General features: G+C 27.7%; 2 protein-coding genes across 2 annotated transcripts; one reads left to right on the plus strand and one right to left on the minus strand.

Moving 5' to 3' along the window:
• Window positions 1-361: 361 nt before the first annotated feature.
• Window positions 362-1,977, minus strand: LOC112741401 (probable methyltransferase At1g29790). Its single transcript, XM_025790377.3, has one exon. The coding sequence runs from the start codon at window positions 1,868-1,870 to the stop codon at window positions 521-523; it is 1,350 nt and encodes a 449-aa protein (XP_025646162.1). The 5' UTR covers window positions 1,871-1,977; the 3' UTR covers window positions 362-520.
• Window positions 1,978-10,680: 8,703 nt separating this feature from the next.
• On the plus strand, window positions 10,681-13,436 carry LOC112742190 (heparanase-like protein 2). The gene is made up of 9 exons (XM_025791433.3): window positions 10,681-10,963; window positions 11,084-11,120; window positions 11,296-11,476; window positions 11,580-11,734; window positions 11,839-12,072; window positions 12,163-12,352; window positions 12,444-12,569; window positions 12,651-12,750; window positions 12,853-13,436. Exons 1-9 carry the CDS (start codon window positions 10,742-10,744, stop codon window positions 13,213-13,215), a joined length of 1,608 nt encoding a protein of 535 aa, XP_025647218.1. The 5' UTR covers window positions 10,681-10,741; the 3' UTR covers window positions 13,216-13,436.
• Window positions 13,437-13,488: the final 52 nt, after the last annotated feature.

Genomic DNA, 13,488 nt, shown 5'->3' on the forward strand with positions numbered 1-13,488 from the left:
TGGATGCAAATTTTAATAAAAGTTTACTTCATTTTCAAGCCACTGAATAATTGGATATTTATACTATAGCAATTTGCTGATTTCCTCATTGAATTAGTATAAAATTACCCTTCTCAAGAAATAAGTATTAGTTCCATATATATGATTGTGCTATCCACTTGTTGGACCTAAAGATTTGTTGTTTCAAACTATGTACAATAGTATTAAATATAATTAAAAAATAGGTTTAACTACACAACAAAATTACTAATTTTTTTTATTAGAAAATCTAAGATTTAAATTTTTAATATAATAGTTGTATATTTAGTTATTTACTATAGTTATAGTAATTTGACCTGTTGCCAAAAATCATAAACTCGTGTTTACCAAAAAGAAGAAACTGTGCATATTAAGAGAAGAAATTAAGAGTCTTTGGACTACAAGAAAGATATTAACATAAACTTTCACTAATTCACAAGATAATTGTCACAGAAATCTTTGTCTACTAATTTATCTTGAGCATTATATTCTCATGCATACCTTAAATCACTGGTTTTTCCAACAATGCTGAAATGTACCATTCATTCTTCTGAATCCCATCATGATCAATCTTCCTACCAGCGTGCCATCTAAGTCTGTTGAACCCAACTCTATCAAACATTGGCAAATAAGTTCCATTAACCTGTGATCCAAAGCAGAAGAAATGTTCAAGCCAGAAAATTCCCCCAGGCCTCAACACCCTATACACATCATATAGCAAAAACTCAAGCATAGTCTCTGGCAACCAATTCCCTATGAATTCCATGGAATGAACAATATCGAGTGTGTTCTCAAAGAATGGAAGCCTATGAGATATGCTGAGATGAATTGGAATCAATCCCCTTGATGCAATGAAGTGGCTGAATGGACCGTCCAAATCCAGTGTGCTTGTGATGATTGTCACATTCCTTTCTTTCATCCTTGCAGCAAATGTCCCTGTTCCGCCACCAATGTCAAGTCCCATACTGATTGTGCTGCTGGATCTTTTCGTCCCAAGAACTCGGTCTATCCCAAAATCAAGTCCACCATCATCAAAGATCCACCTACCCTTTTCCCTTCCTTGCAGATCAAAGCAATCTTTACAGTACCCTTTATTGTTCTTCCTCTCAATGAGGCACTTGTGGCTCTTACAAGTATAAGGATCCCAAACAATGTTGCTATCTGGTGGAATTTTCCAAAGGGTATCTTGCAAATCTTGATTTGGCTCAACAAAACCTTTTGGAGACTTGGGATGGCACCTTCTTTTAGGGAGTGGCTCACACCCTTTTGACACAAGCATTTGTGCAAACACCTCATCTGCAAGGCATTCCCCTCCTATGTCATATGACATGTATTGGTTCAACTCATCTTGGAACCTCAAACACACCGCACCAATCGGAGAATGAATCTCATCTGATCCTATCCATTGCGAGTATCCGAAAGGGAGCTTGTAAGAGGCAAGTGCAAGATTAAGCTCTTCATTCGAAGACCTTTCGCCATCGTTGTTTCTAGAATATTGCTTGTCTTGTTGGCGCGTTGTAAGATCAATGAGCAATGCTTGGACAAGAAGGTTAGTTGAGTTGAGCCTATGGTGAAGCTCAGACAAAAGTGAATGGCTAGCAGCAAGTTGAGATTTTGTGGTGTTGAGTTCTTGCAAGATTGAGTTAAAGTTATTATTATGATGAGGAGGATGATGATACAAAGAGCTAAATGGGCCAGTAACAATGTATATGGTGACAAGGTTTGTGACTATTACTAGCACAAGGGGATTCAACTTGTGTTTTAGGGTGTGACTATAACTATGTCCATGTTGATAATCATAACCTTGAAGCTTTTTTGAATACTCTGCTTCCTCTTGAGCTTCAATTCCCATTTCTTTCTTCCCTCAAAACGCTTAGAAACGATGGGGAAGAATTGCAAAGACAAAAATAAAATTATCAACATGGAACTAATGATGCTTTTTATTGGTTTTTTACAGTATCCTCTAACCCGAAATTTCATTTAATGATAAATTATTGTACTTTAATGAGAATTGATTTAATTGTATTTTAATAAATATACGATAAGATGGTTTCTTTCCAAATCAATCATGTTTGGCACATGTTTATTAGTTTATTTAGCAAAATATTTGTGAAGTAACATACATAGGCCGATATGGACGGGTCAACAAAGAGTGATCATAATAATAATTTAAGTACCTCGTTAGTTGTCTGTATTTTACAAGTAAAATTCTTTGAGAATTGGGTTATTGACTTTCTTGTTATTTTAGCATTATATACGGATCTCATCCACCAATGCACCTTTTATATTTATAAATTAATGATCATGTTTTGTTGGATTTTCACATCAACCCCTAATTAAATAACAAGTCTATATATGTTAACAATAAGGAGGTCACTTAGATAAACATGCCTAAAACATCTTTTTTTAAAGATGTTTTTATGTTGTGTTTTAATTGGTTTCTGTATAATTTATTCGATGTTCCTCATCACATGTTATTAAATTTCTCAAAAGATTTTCTTTCCAAAAACAATAAAAAACATTTAATTTGGACTAAAACAAAAAAGGTAATAGATTAATTATTATATTTTTTTAAAAAAATTATTTACATAAAAAAATATATCACATTCATCAAAATATATATATATATAACAAGCTCTTAAAAAATTTTTATAAATAAAAAATAATTAATTTTTATTGGTATAATATATAAAACAATTACTATATTATAATTATATTATAGATTAAAATTTACTAATTTAAATTTTATTTTTATTTTTAATATAAGCATTAGAAATAAATAATTTTTTTATAACAAGATATAATGTAACAAAATATATATAATATTAATTAATTTTTAAAAAATTCTGAAAAGATTATTTTTTTTAATAAAGTGTTATTAAAAAAATTAACATTATAAAAACTAATTTCAACTAATATGATATAATAGGTTATTAAATATATTTAATACAAAATACATTGAATATAAATTTTTATTGAGTTTAAATTTTAAATAATTTTTAATTTAATTTTGAATATTTTTATTTTAAAGAGTTAGAATATTTTAACATCATTTTTTTTCGTATTTTTTTAATTGAATTTTTTATTTTTTAAATTATAAACCTTATTTATAATTAAGAGTAATGTTTTAACACCACCAATTAATCACACATATAAAAATACAAGAACAATTCTATTATCATCATTATAATCTAACTTTATAAGCAATACAATACAATAAAACTATATATAAGTAATATAACTAAATTTTATCTACATCTATAGTCACATTTCATAAATAATATAATTAAATTATATTTATGTTTATAATTAAAATATGAATAAAAATACAAAAAATTATCAGAATGATTAATTTTTTTCGTTCATAATTTTTTTATTATTTTTGTTGTGAAAAATTTAATTATTTTAATGATTAATTATTTTTTTTAAAAAGATAATTGAATAACACAAAAAAATCTTATTAAGAGTAATTTATTTATATATGATTAAAAAATAATTAAATAATTATATACGGTAAAAAATTAATATTATTAAAAAATAAAAATAAAATTTATTTTAAAATTAAAAGTAAAGTTTATTTAAAAATAAAATTAAAAATTGTGTTTTTTTTTCTTTTTTCCAAAATTTATCTACGAGTAATTCTATAAATATTTTATGATGAATAAAAATATTAAACTCGTACTAAAATTTATTCTAATAAAATTTATTTTTATTCTACTAGACGTTAAATAAAACTATTGAAAAAAAATTTGTTTCCTCCATTAGAGAAGAATGATAAACTTCCATACTTCTATTATGTTATGGCAATAATTTGGCCTGTTATTTTTTAATGTACATAATAATAATAATAATAATAATAATAATAATAATAATAATAATAATAATAATAATAAACAAGTATATCACAGAAAAAAGGAAGCACGTCACCAAATAATTTATCATCCGAATTATATATGAATCAAATTGATAATATGAGAGCTAACTATGGGTGGCAAGCGGGGAAGCCCGCCCCGCCAGAAACCCGCCCCGCCCCGCCTAGTGAGGCGGTCCCAAAATCCCAGCCCGCCCCGCCTATCGGCGGGCTAGCGGGCCGGCGGGCTAAGCCCGCCAAATATCTTTTTTTTTTTACTTTTAATTATTAAATAATATACATAAAAGTATAAAAAAATCTCTTCTATTTTTTATTTTTAACTATTATAATTTCTAAAAGTATAAATAAATTATAATTTTTATATTCACAAACATTAAAGTCTTTGTAATTATAAATATCTAATAAATATAATTATAAACCAAGTTTTCATCCAAAACATAATTATAAATATTGTTCCCAAAGCAAACTAAACATAATCCAAAACATAATTATAAATAGTCTCTAAAACAAAATAAACATAATCCAAAACACTCAATTTTCATCTTCATTCTCTTGTAAGTTGGGTTGGGGAAAGTTAGGTTTTGGCAAAAAAAATTGTAAAAATACCCCTTGATAAAAAAAAAAATACTAAGCCCAGCGGGGAAGCCCGCCCCGCCCCGCCAAAGCCCGCCAAAACCGGCGGTTTAAGCGGTGCGGGTTAGGCGGACTTTTGCTATTTGGCGGTCCTAATTTTCCAGCCCAGCCGCCTTTTTTGGCGGGTTACGCGGGCCGACCCGGCGGGTTTAGGCCCTTTGCCACCCCTAGAGCTAACACTACAAAAATCGATAATAAAGTTAGGGACTTACAGAACCTTTCTTAAGATCATAGAAAAAAAAATGTTTATATTTGTGTGATATATAAAACAATTACAATATTATTATTATTATTATTATTATTATTATTATTATTATTATTATTATTATATATTAACAAGAAAGGTCCAACTGTTTTAAAGTAAAATTTTTTTTTAATATTTGATTAAATGTTCTTGTATTTAGTACTTTTTTTTTTTTGCACTTCCTCTTAGTTAAAAATATAATCATTATAATTTTTTAGTTATTATTGCTAGGGGTGTTTATAGATGGGATATGGCTGAAATTTCGATCCAATCTGCACTAAATTCATTAGATCAAATTCGATATTCGCACTTTTTATGTTTGGATCAGATATCAAATATATCCATAAAATATAAAATATATAAAAAATTTTATTTTTATAAAAAAAGTCAATAATTTTTTTGTTTACTTTTTTAAACATATTTACTTCTATCTGATTAGAGTGTGGATCCGATTCGATCCAATCCGATCATCTTACAGATCAGATCATATCCTCAAATTACATATCAGGTACGGATAAATACTGTGGATTTATATGGATATGATCTAATCTATGAACACCCCTAACTACTACTATAGGTTCATTGTTGCAAAAGAATGCTTCTTTTATTATAAACCATTATTAGATCTTAATTACCATTAAAACAACTTAATTGTCAACAAAGAGATAATACTTATTGGTCTCTGAAATTATGTTCGAATTTCAATCTATAGTTGTAAAAACCGAACTGAATCGGCTGGTTCGACCGGAAAACTAGTGAACCGGACCCTAGTCCAGTTCGGTTTACTCTTTGGACCATTTAAGGAATAAAATCAATATGAACCGGTGTAAACCGGTCTAACCGAACTGGTTAGCCTGAAAAAATTTTTAAAATGTCCCCACAAGATCTCAAACTAAGAACCTTGGAGCAAAAACAACCTCTACTTGCCACTTAGCCATTACACTTCTAAGTACTATATTTGACAAATACTAATTATATAGTATACATAAATATCTAATTTAATTTAATTTTTGTTTTTTCTATTTTTAAAATTAATTATATTTTAATTATATACCATTATTAATATAAATATAAATTTCACTAAAAATTTATTAATTTACTTGATCTATTTTATTGGTAGTATTGTGATTAAGGTTATTTGTTTTGATGTTAGTGTTAAAATCTACTGATATTATAGTTAGATGATAGGCTTTGTGAATTAATTATTTTTTTATTGTGTCAAAATAAGATACTATTGTAATATTAAAATTTTATGATTTTTTTATATTAGTTATTTTTAGAAGTTGAGACTTGATTCTTCATAAAATGTTAGTGAAGATATGTATTTCAAATTTTAATTTTAAGTTTTTAACTATTTTATATTTACGTGAGACCGATTTTATCGGTTCAACCAGTAATTTATCGGTTGAACCAATAAACCAGTGAACTAGTAGCTTGATCGGTTCGATCACTGGTTCGGTTCTAACAACTATGTTTCAATCTAATTTCAAAAATTTCGATTTACTCAATTTAGTCTCCCAACTTAATAGTTATGACTCACATTGGTTCTTAATCTTATTTTGTCACTGTCTCACAAAATCGTTAACGACATGCTGAGATGGACTAACGACTGCTACATTATACATTCTAGCGACTATTTGATGTGACAATTGAAATTTTTTTTACCTTATTTTTGTATTTTCAACTAAACACTTAAAACCCTAATATGAGTCACGGATACCTAAGTTAAAAAATAAAACTAAGTAAATTGAAACTTTAAAAATCAGATTAAAGCTCGAATATAACTTCAAAACAGAACTTTAACTTATGTAATGATTAATTTAAATGAGAATCAAATAAATCAAAATTTAACATAATTTTTATCATTTTTTTCAAATTCGAAATTTCTATACCAAAATTAACTAGGATTTTTCTTTAAATTAAAAATTTAATGAAATAGTGACTTTAATTATCTTAACCAATGTCCTAATTAATTACTTTTATGTCTTAAAAAAACTTTATATGAGAAAAAAATAATTAATTTGTCTACTTTAATAAATAGTTATTTTACTAAAATGAGAAACTATTTTTTAGAATTTTTTAAGAACTAATTAATATTATATATATTTTGTTATACTACATTTAGTTATAAAAATTTTATTTATTTCTAGTGCTTATATTAAAAATAAAAAAAAATTAATTAATGAATCTTAATCTATAATATAATAATAATATAATAATTATTTTATATATTGTACGAATATAAATTAATTATTTTTTTATTTATAAAAATTTTAAAAGGCTTGAGTTTGCTATATATATATTTTGATGAATGTGATATATTTTTTTATGTAAATAATCTTTTACAAAAAATTTAATAGTTAATCTATTACCTTTTTTATTTTAGTCCAAATTAAATATTTTTTTATTATTTTTGGAAAGAAAATCTTTTGAGGAATTTAATAATATATGATGAAGAACACCGAATAAATTATACAGAAACTAATTAAAATACAACATGAAAACATCTTTAAAAAAAGACATTTTAAGCGTCTTTATCTGAGTGGCCTCCTAACAATAATTGAGTTCCACAAGAAATTTGACGAGTTTATCATAAACTGAAATTTGTATCTTATGCACATTAACCCAACTATTTCTCACAAATTCAAGGAAAAAAGTATTATTTTAATTTTATCAAAACAAGAGAGTTAAATACGGCTAAAAAATTTTAATATGGAAGCAAAATGAGGAATATACTTTAACATGATAATTTGTTGTGTTTTTTAAAACTTTGGGAGTACACAAATCGGACAAATCGGTCAGATTTGTGTTAAAAAGTTAAAAAAATTTCAGAGTACACAAATCGAAAGGTGTTAAAAAATTGAAAAAACTTGGAATACACAAATCCAACCATGCGAGTTGTTTGATTTTAAAATTTTGCTTAAGAAATCGCATGGTCCGACTTGTGGTTGGGCAATATGAATTTCGGAAGCTAGAAAACGGACCCTCTGAATTGTTTGTTGTTGTCAATTTTGTTATGAAATGGAGAACACGAATGATCCGAGTTCTGTTCCACTGACACCACATAGCTGTGAAGCACCTGTATTCCCCATATCCAAGTCCAACACCACTTTTGCTTCCATATTCAAATTAAAAAGTGGTTAAATACATCATGGTATTCTAATTTTAAAAGCTCAACTGTGATATTTCATCAGTTTGATTTTGTGGGAAATAAAGCTAAATAGTATCATTTTAATGCATCATTAAATTTCAATCATATGAAGCCATAGTAACCAACATTTTTCATCATAAAGGAAGAACTAAGCCATCTAGATTCTTCAGAGGTTTATGATAAAATGGAAATCCTGTACAATTAAAGCCTACAGTTGGAATCCATCTTTTATGAGTTACAAACTTATTGAAGGTGAATCTGTTCTCCCATGACACGCATTGATCCTCTTTCCACCCCACCATTTAGCCAATTCAAGAACTGTAGTAGTGACAGTAATATCTTCATACACACCCCCACCATCTTTTCAATTATAAATTAGGCCACTAATTAAAAGCCTTCCAACACATGTTCTGGAGCTTGTAAACTCAAATCAGAACTCCTAGGACAGTACCTTTTCATCCCTCCATCTTTTAACAATATCCACACTTGACACCAAGATGATACCATTACATCTAAAGCACCCGAATAAGCATCAATAATGGACATAGCTTGGATAAAATCAACCAAGATACATGTTTTATATTACCAATCCCTTCTGTTCCCCATCAATAATGCAAGCTTGTTTTGATAACAAGTGTCAAAAAAGTAAATTAAGATTAATCTATTAGACAATGTTAGAATATATACAATCATTATTTCTTCCAAGTTTTTACTTCTGTCATAATAAATAAAGCAATGGCTATTACTTCATCTTTAGGTAAAATCTAAATTAAATGTAAATAGTAATACTAATTTTGTGAGGGTATTCTCTGCAAGAAACCTTTAGCTGTGAGGCTCTCCACTGCTTCTCGCACAGCATCTTCAACTGGGGTGAACACAAAACCCAAATCTATTACACTATGTTTGGTTTTAGGGAAAATAAGAGGAAAGAAAAGTGGTGAAAAGAAAATAAGTGAAAAATTTTATTTTCCTTTGTTTGGATACCAAAAAAAATAGAAAGAAAAGAAAATTTTGGTGTGGATCCTACAAAAAATTTTTTCCATCAATTAGAAGCATGAAAACAAGAAGAAAAATGTTACTTTTGATGTATTTACAATATTACTCCTAATTCTATTATTAATAATAATTATTAATATAAATTTAGTTTTAATAATTTTAATACATTATTATAATAAAGATTTACATTTAAACATTATATATGTATTAGATAAATAATTTATAAAATTATAATATTTTATAATATTCATAAAATGCAATAAAACATAAATAAATAAAAATATTTATACTTTATTTTATTATAAGGGTATTAATGTAATTTTATACCGTTATGATTTTCTTTTCTTCTCATTTTTCTTCTTATCCAAACAAAAGAAATTTTTCTTTCTATTTTTTTTTTCATTCATTTTCTCTTCATCCAAACAACACATAAATAACTCTACTTTTCTTTCTATTTTCTTTCCTCTCATTTTCCTTCCTCTTATTTTCTTTCCTATATCCAAACAAAGCCTTAGTCTCTTTGCTGCATCTTTATATGGTGTCAAGCCAGGTTGAGTTTCTTCAGCGAACCTGCATTTGGCCTTTTTTTTTTTTTCAGAGAACTAGAATTCTATGTATAATTTAGCAGACTACAAACACAAAAACAGAATTTTCATGAGCTCCTAGTGATCTCATTTGCATCGAAGATGAATAGGATGAAAACCAAAGTGAGATAATGTGAAACTGGAACTGGAACTGCAACTTCATTTTAATATGCAGGGTTGAAAGTAATCCAATTTGTTATGAAACTGGAACTACCGAAACTTTCTGCAAACCATTACAAATCTCAGATGGAAATCCACAAAACAAATGTCCAGCTTCTGGTTGCAGCTCTGATAAGAGTCTCAGTCCCATGTGCCACTGTGCCTATCCATACAGAGCACCTTCCCATTATGACTGGAGCAACAACACTTCAATAGAGGCAGATATCAAGCAGGCTCTTCAATCCGGTGGTCTACCTATGGAATCAGTAGTTTCAATCATACACAGGGACATCAAATCAAAGAAGCTTGATGCAAAAGTTGCTGATTTTGGCCTATCCAAACCAATATTAGATTATGGCACAGAATATTTATACGTTTATATATGTTAATATGATTGTTATTGATAATGAGTAGATAACTAAAAGATAGAAGGTGCCAATGAGTAATAGTTTAAATGGCATAGTCTCCCCATACTCAATTAAGAGGTCGTGGGCTCGAGTCTCCTATTTTTGGTAAACAAAAAAAAAAAAGAAAAGAAGAAGAAGATAGAAGGTGTTTGTAGCACAGCTTGAATTGATTTAAAAGATAAAATCGATATAAGTTGTATCTATTTATATTGTATATTGATTTGATTTGATTTTATTTTTTAAATAATTACAATTTATATTATATAAATTTGAATTTATTTTTTAATTTAATTAGATTTAAATTATTGTAATTTGGATTAGATTGATTTATTGGATTCTAGAAAAAAATTTAATAATTTAAAATTTTTTAATTAAAAAAAAAAATAAAATGGTTCTAACGTGATTTTAAATTTAAGATATGTTAAATTCAACTTAAATTTAAAAAACGAGTATTTAAAATAATAAAAAAACTCAGACAAAAAAAAAATTAAATTTAACTTCCACAAAATATATAAGATAAACATATCTTTAAATTTAAAAATATCTATTCACTTAAAAGTAGTTATAGTTAGCCGTACTATTAACTCTATAAATAGTAGTAATACCGATGATATAAATCATATAATAAACATCAATAGAAATTATTCATAGTATATTCTCTTCTATTTTTGTTCTACAATGGGTGTGAATCAGTGTGTGAAAGTAGCTCTCTTTTTGGGTCTCTTAGTATTATTTTGTCCTTCTTTTTCTTCATCAGAAGATGTGAAGCTTAAAGTGAAAGGGGTCACAAACATTGCTACAACTGATGAGAATTTCATATGTGCAACATTGGATTGGTGGCCATCTAATAAATGTGACTATAACCAATGTCCATGGGGAAAAGCTGGGATTCTCAACTTGGTATTTTATTTATTTCTTTTGTTTGATATTATTGTCGTATATTACCATTCAGAATATTGTATGCATTTTTTAATTTCATAATGATAATTAATTATTGTTTTTGCAACTTTTTTTTTTCAGAATTTGAATAACACAATACTCTCAAATGCAATCAAAGGTAACCCATATTTTCTTTAAAGTCAAATTACTTTAATTAATATATACTATTATGTGAAAAATAATATAATAGAAAATATTGAACGATCACTGTATTTTAAAAAACTGGAGTATTTCATATTATTATCTATCATTCAAAGGTTCATCTAATTTAGTTGCTTTCAAAATTGTTGCAGCATTCAATCCTCTGAGGATTAGATTAGGAGGTTCACTACAAGATCAAATTATTTACCAATTTGGGAAGCAAAAGGACTGTCCAACTATGAGAAAGAAAGATAACGGCTTGTTTGGATTCAGTGTTGGATGCCTTCCCAGAAAGAGATGGGATGAAATGAATCACTTTTTCAACAAAACTGGGTAATTAATTAATAAATATATATTATTTTAATTTCTCAATATTATTATAATTACTTCTAAAACAATCAATCTTATCTTATCTTATTTACTTTAAATTTTGCAGTGTCAAATTTACATTTGGCTTAAACGCACTTATTGGCAAGAAAAATTCCAAAGAAGACCAATTAAACTGGAAAGGAGATTGGAATCCAAACAATGCCATAAGCCTCATGAAGTACACTGTCTCAAAAGGATACAATATAGATTCATATGAATTCGGTACCAAATTAAATTAAAACCCTTTTAATTTTTATAATTAACTAATTTAATTTTTATCTATAATTTTTTATAAATTTAACATTTTGTGCTAATTAATGATATAGGAAACGAGCTATGCTCTGAAGGAGTATCAGCAAGAATAGATAGTGTTCAATATGCAAAAGACATCACAAAACTAAGGCACATAGTTAACTCATTATACTCAAATGCCACAACAAGACCAAAGGTATTGGGTCCAGCTGGATTTTATGGTAAAGAATGGTTTGATAGCTTCTTGCAACATGTTGGACCTGGTGTCATTGATGGAGTTACACATCACATTTATAACCTTGGTGCTGGTATGTATAATAATTCCGAATGTTTTTTGTTGCTTGATTAATTTGTTTCATTCTAAGAATATAATTGTATTATAAAATTATGTTATATAGGTGTTGATAAGGATCTTATTAGCAAGGTTCAAGACCCATATTTCTTGAGCAAAATTGCACAAACTTTTAAGGATGTTTCAACGGCGGTGAAGGAATTCACACCATGGGCTGGAGCATGGGTTGGAGAATCTGGTGGAGCTTATAATAGTGGAGGCAAAGATGTATCACATACTTTTGTCAATGGCTTTTGGTAAGTTTTTTTTTTTTTTAAATTGAATTTCAGCTCTCTAATTTTTTGTATATATTTTTTTAATAATTTTTTAAATTAATAATAACTATAGGTATTTGGACCAATTGGGTATGACATCAACCTTCAACCACAAAGTTTATTGTAGACAAGCTTTGATTGGAGGAAACTATGCTTTGCTAAATACAACATCATTCATTCCTAATCCAGATTATTATGGGTATGTCACATATATTTATTCATATTCATATAAGTAGTTAAATTAAATGTTATTTTTAATAATTTTATTTTTTTTAAACAGAGCACTCTTGTGGCATCGGCTTATGGGAACCAATGTGCTTTCTATTTCTCATGATAGTTCACCATATCTACGTACATATGCTCATTGTTCTAAACAAGGGGTAAGTTAGTAATTTGATTTATACATTTTAAAAGTTTTTTTTTTAATTTTAAGATAACTTTTTAAAAGTTAAAACATATTGTCGATCTAATTATTGTCTCAGAGCGGAATTACATTACTACTAATAAATATGGAGAATTCGACTTCTTTCGATGTGTCCCTTGTGAATGACATGAATCTTTATCCGGAGGAGTTGGCATCAGAAGGAATAAACGCAGTGAATTTGATGGATTCATTGAAAAGGGAAGAGTACCACTTGACACCTAAAGATGGAAACATTCAAAGTGATGTTGTGCTTTTAAATGGAACTCCATTGGAACTCACCAAGTCAAAGGAAATTCCAGAGCTTAAACCAAAGATTGTTGATGCTTCTTCTTCTTCTCCAATCAAAGTTGCACCTCATTCAATAGTCTTTGTGCAAATTAATAATTTCAATGCACCTGCATGTGCACCTCCTACAAAATAGATTACTAGAGTTCTCTATTGTTTCTTTTTTATTTTTCTTATAAAACTTAGATAGAGTTATTAAGACTTATAAAGCATATGCATATATATGTACTGCTGGGAATAGTTTATGATTAAATTTTTTTTAATTTATTTTATTTTTAATTAATTATATACTTTATACTTATATCTTTTTTATTATTGATGATATCAAGGATACCCATATTATTTATATGATTAAAAACTAACTAATTAACTGACACTATATATTCATGTATAATAATTTAAATTCACA

This window comes from Arachis hypogaea, chromosome 14 (assembly GCF_003086295.3).
Source record: "Arachis hypogaea cultivar Tifrunner chromosome 14, arahy.Tifrunner.gnm2.J5K5, whole genome shotgun sequence".
NCBI lineage: Eukaryota > Viridiplantae > Streptophyta > Magnoliopsida > Fabales > Fabaceae > Arachis > Arachis hypogaea.

What these genes read in the sequence shown, in the direction of transcription:
- LOC112741401 (XM_025790377.3), bottom strand. Translation starts at nt 1,870, where the DNA reads ATGGGAATTGAAGCTCAAGAGGAAGCAGAGTATTCAAAAAAGCTTCAA.
- LOC112742190 (XM_025791433.3), top strand. Translation starts at nt 10,742, where the DNA reads ATGGGTGTGAATCAGTGTGTGAAAGTAGCTCTCTTTTTGGGTCTCTTA. An exon ending in TATAGATTCATATGAATTCG is followed by an intron (nt 11,735 to 11,838) that starts GTACCAAATTAA and finishes TTAATGATATAG; the next exon opens with GAAACGAGCTATGCTCTGAA. An exon ending in CCTAATCCAGATTATTATGG is followed by an intron (nt 12,570 to 12,650) that starts GTATGTCACATA and finishes TTTTTTAAACAG; the next exon opens with AGCACTCTTGTGGCATCGGC.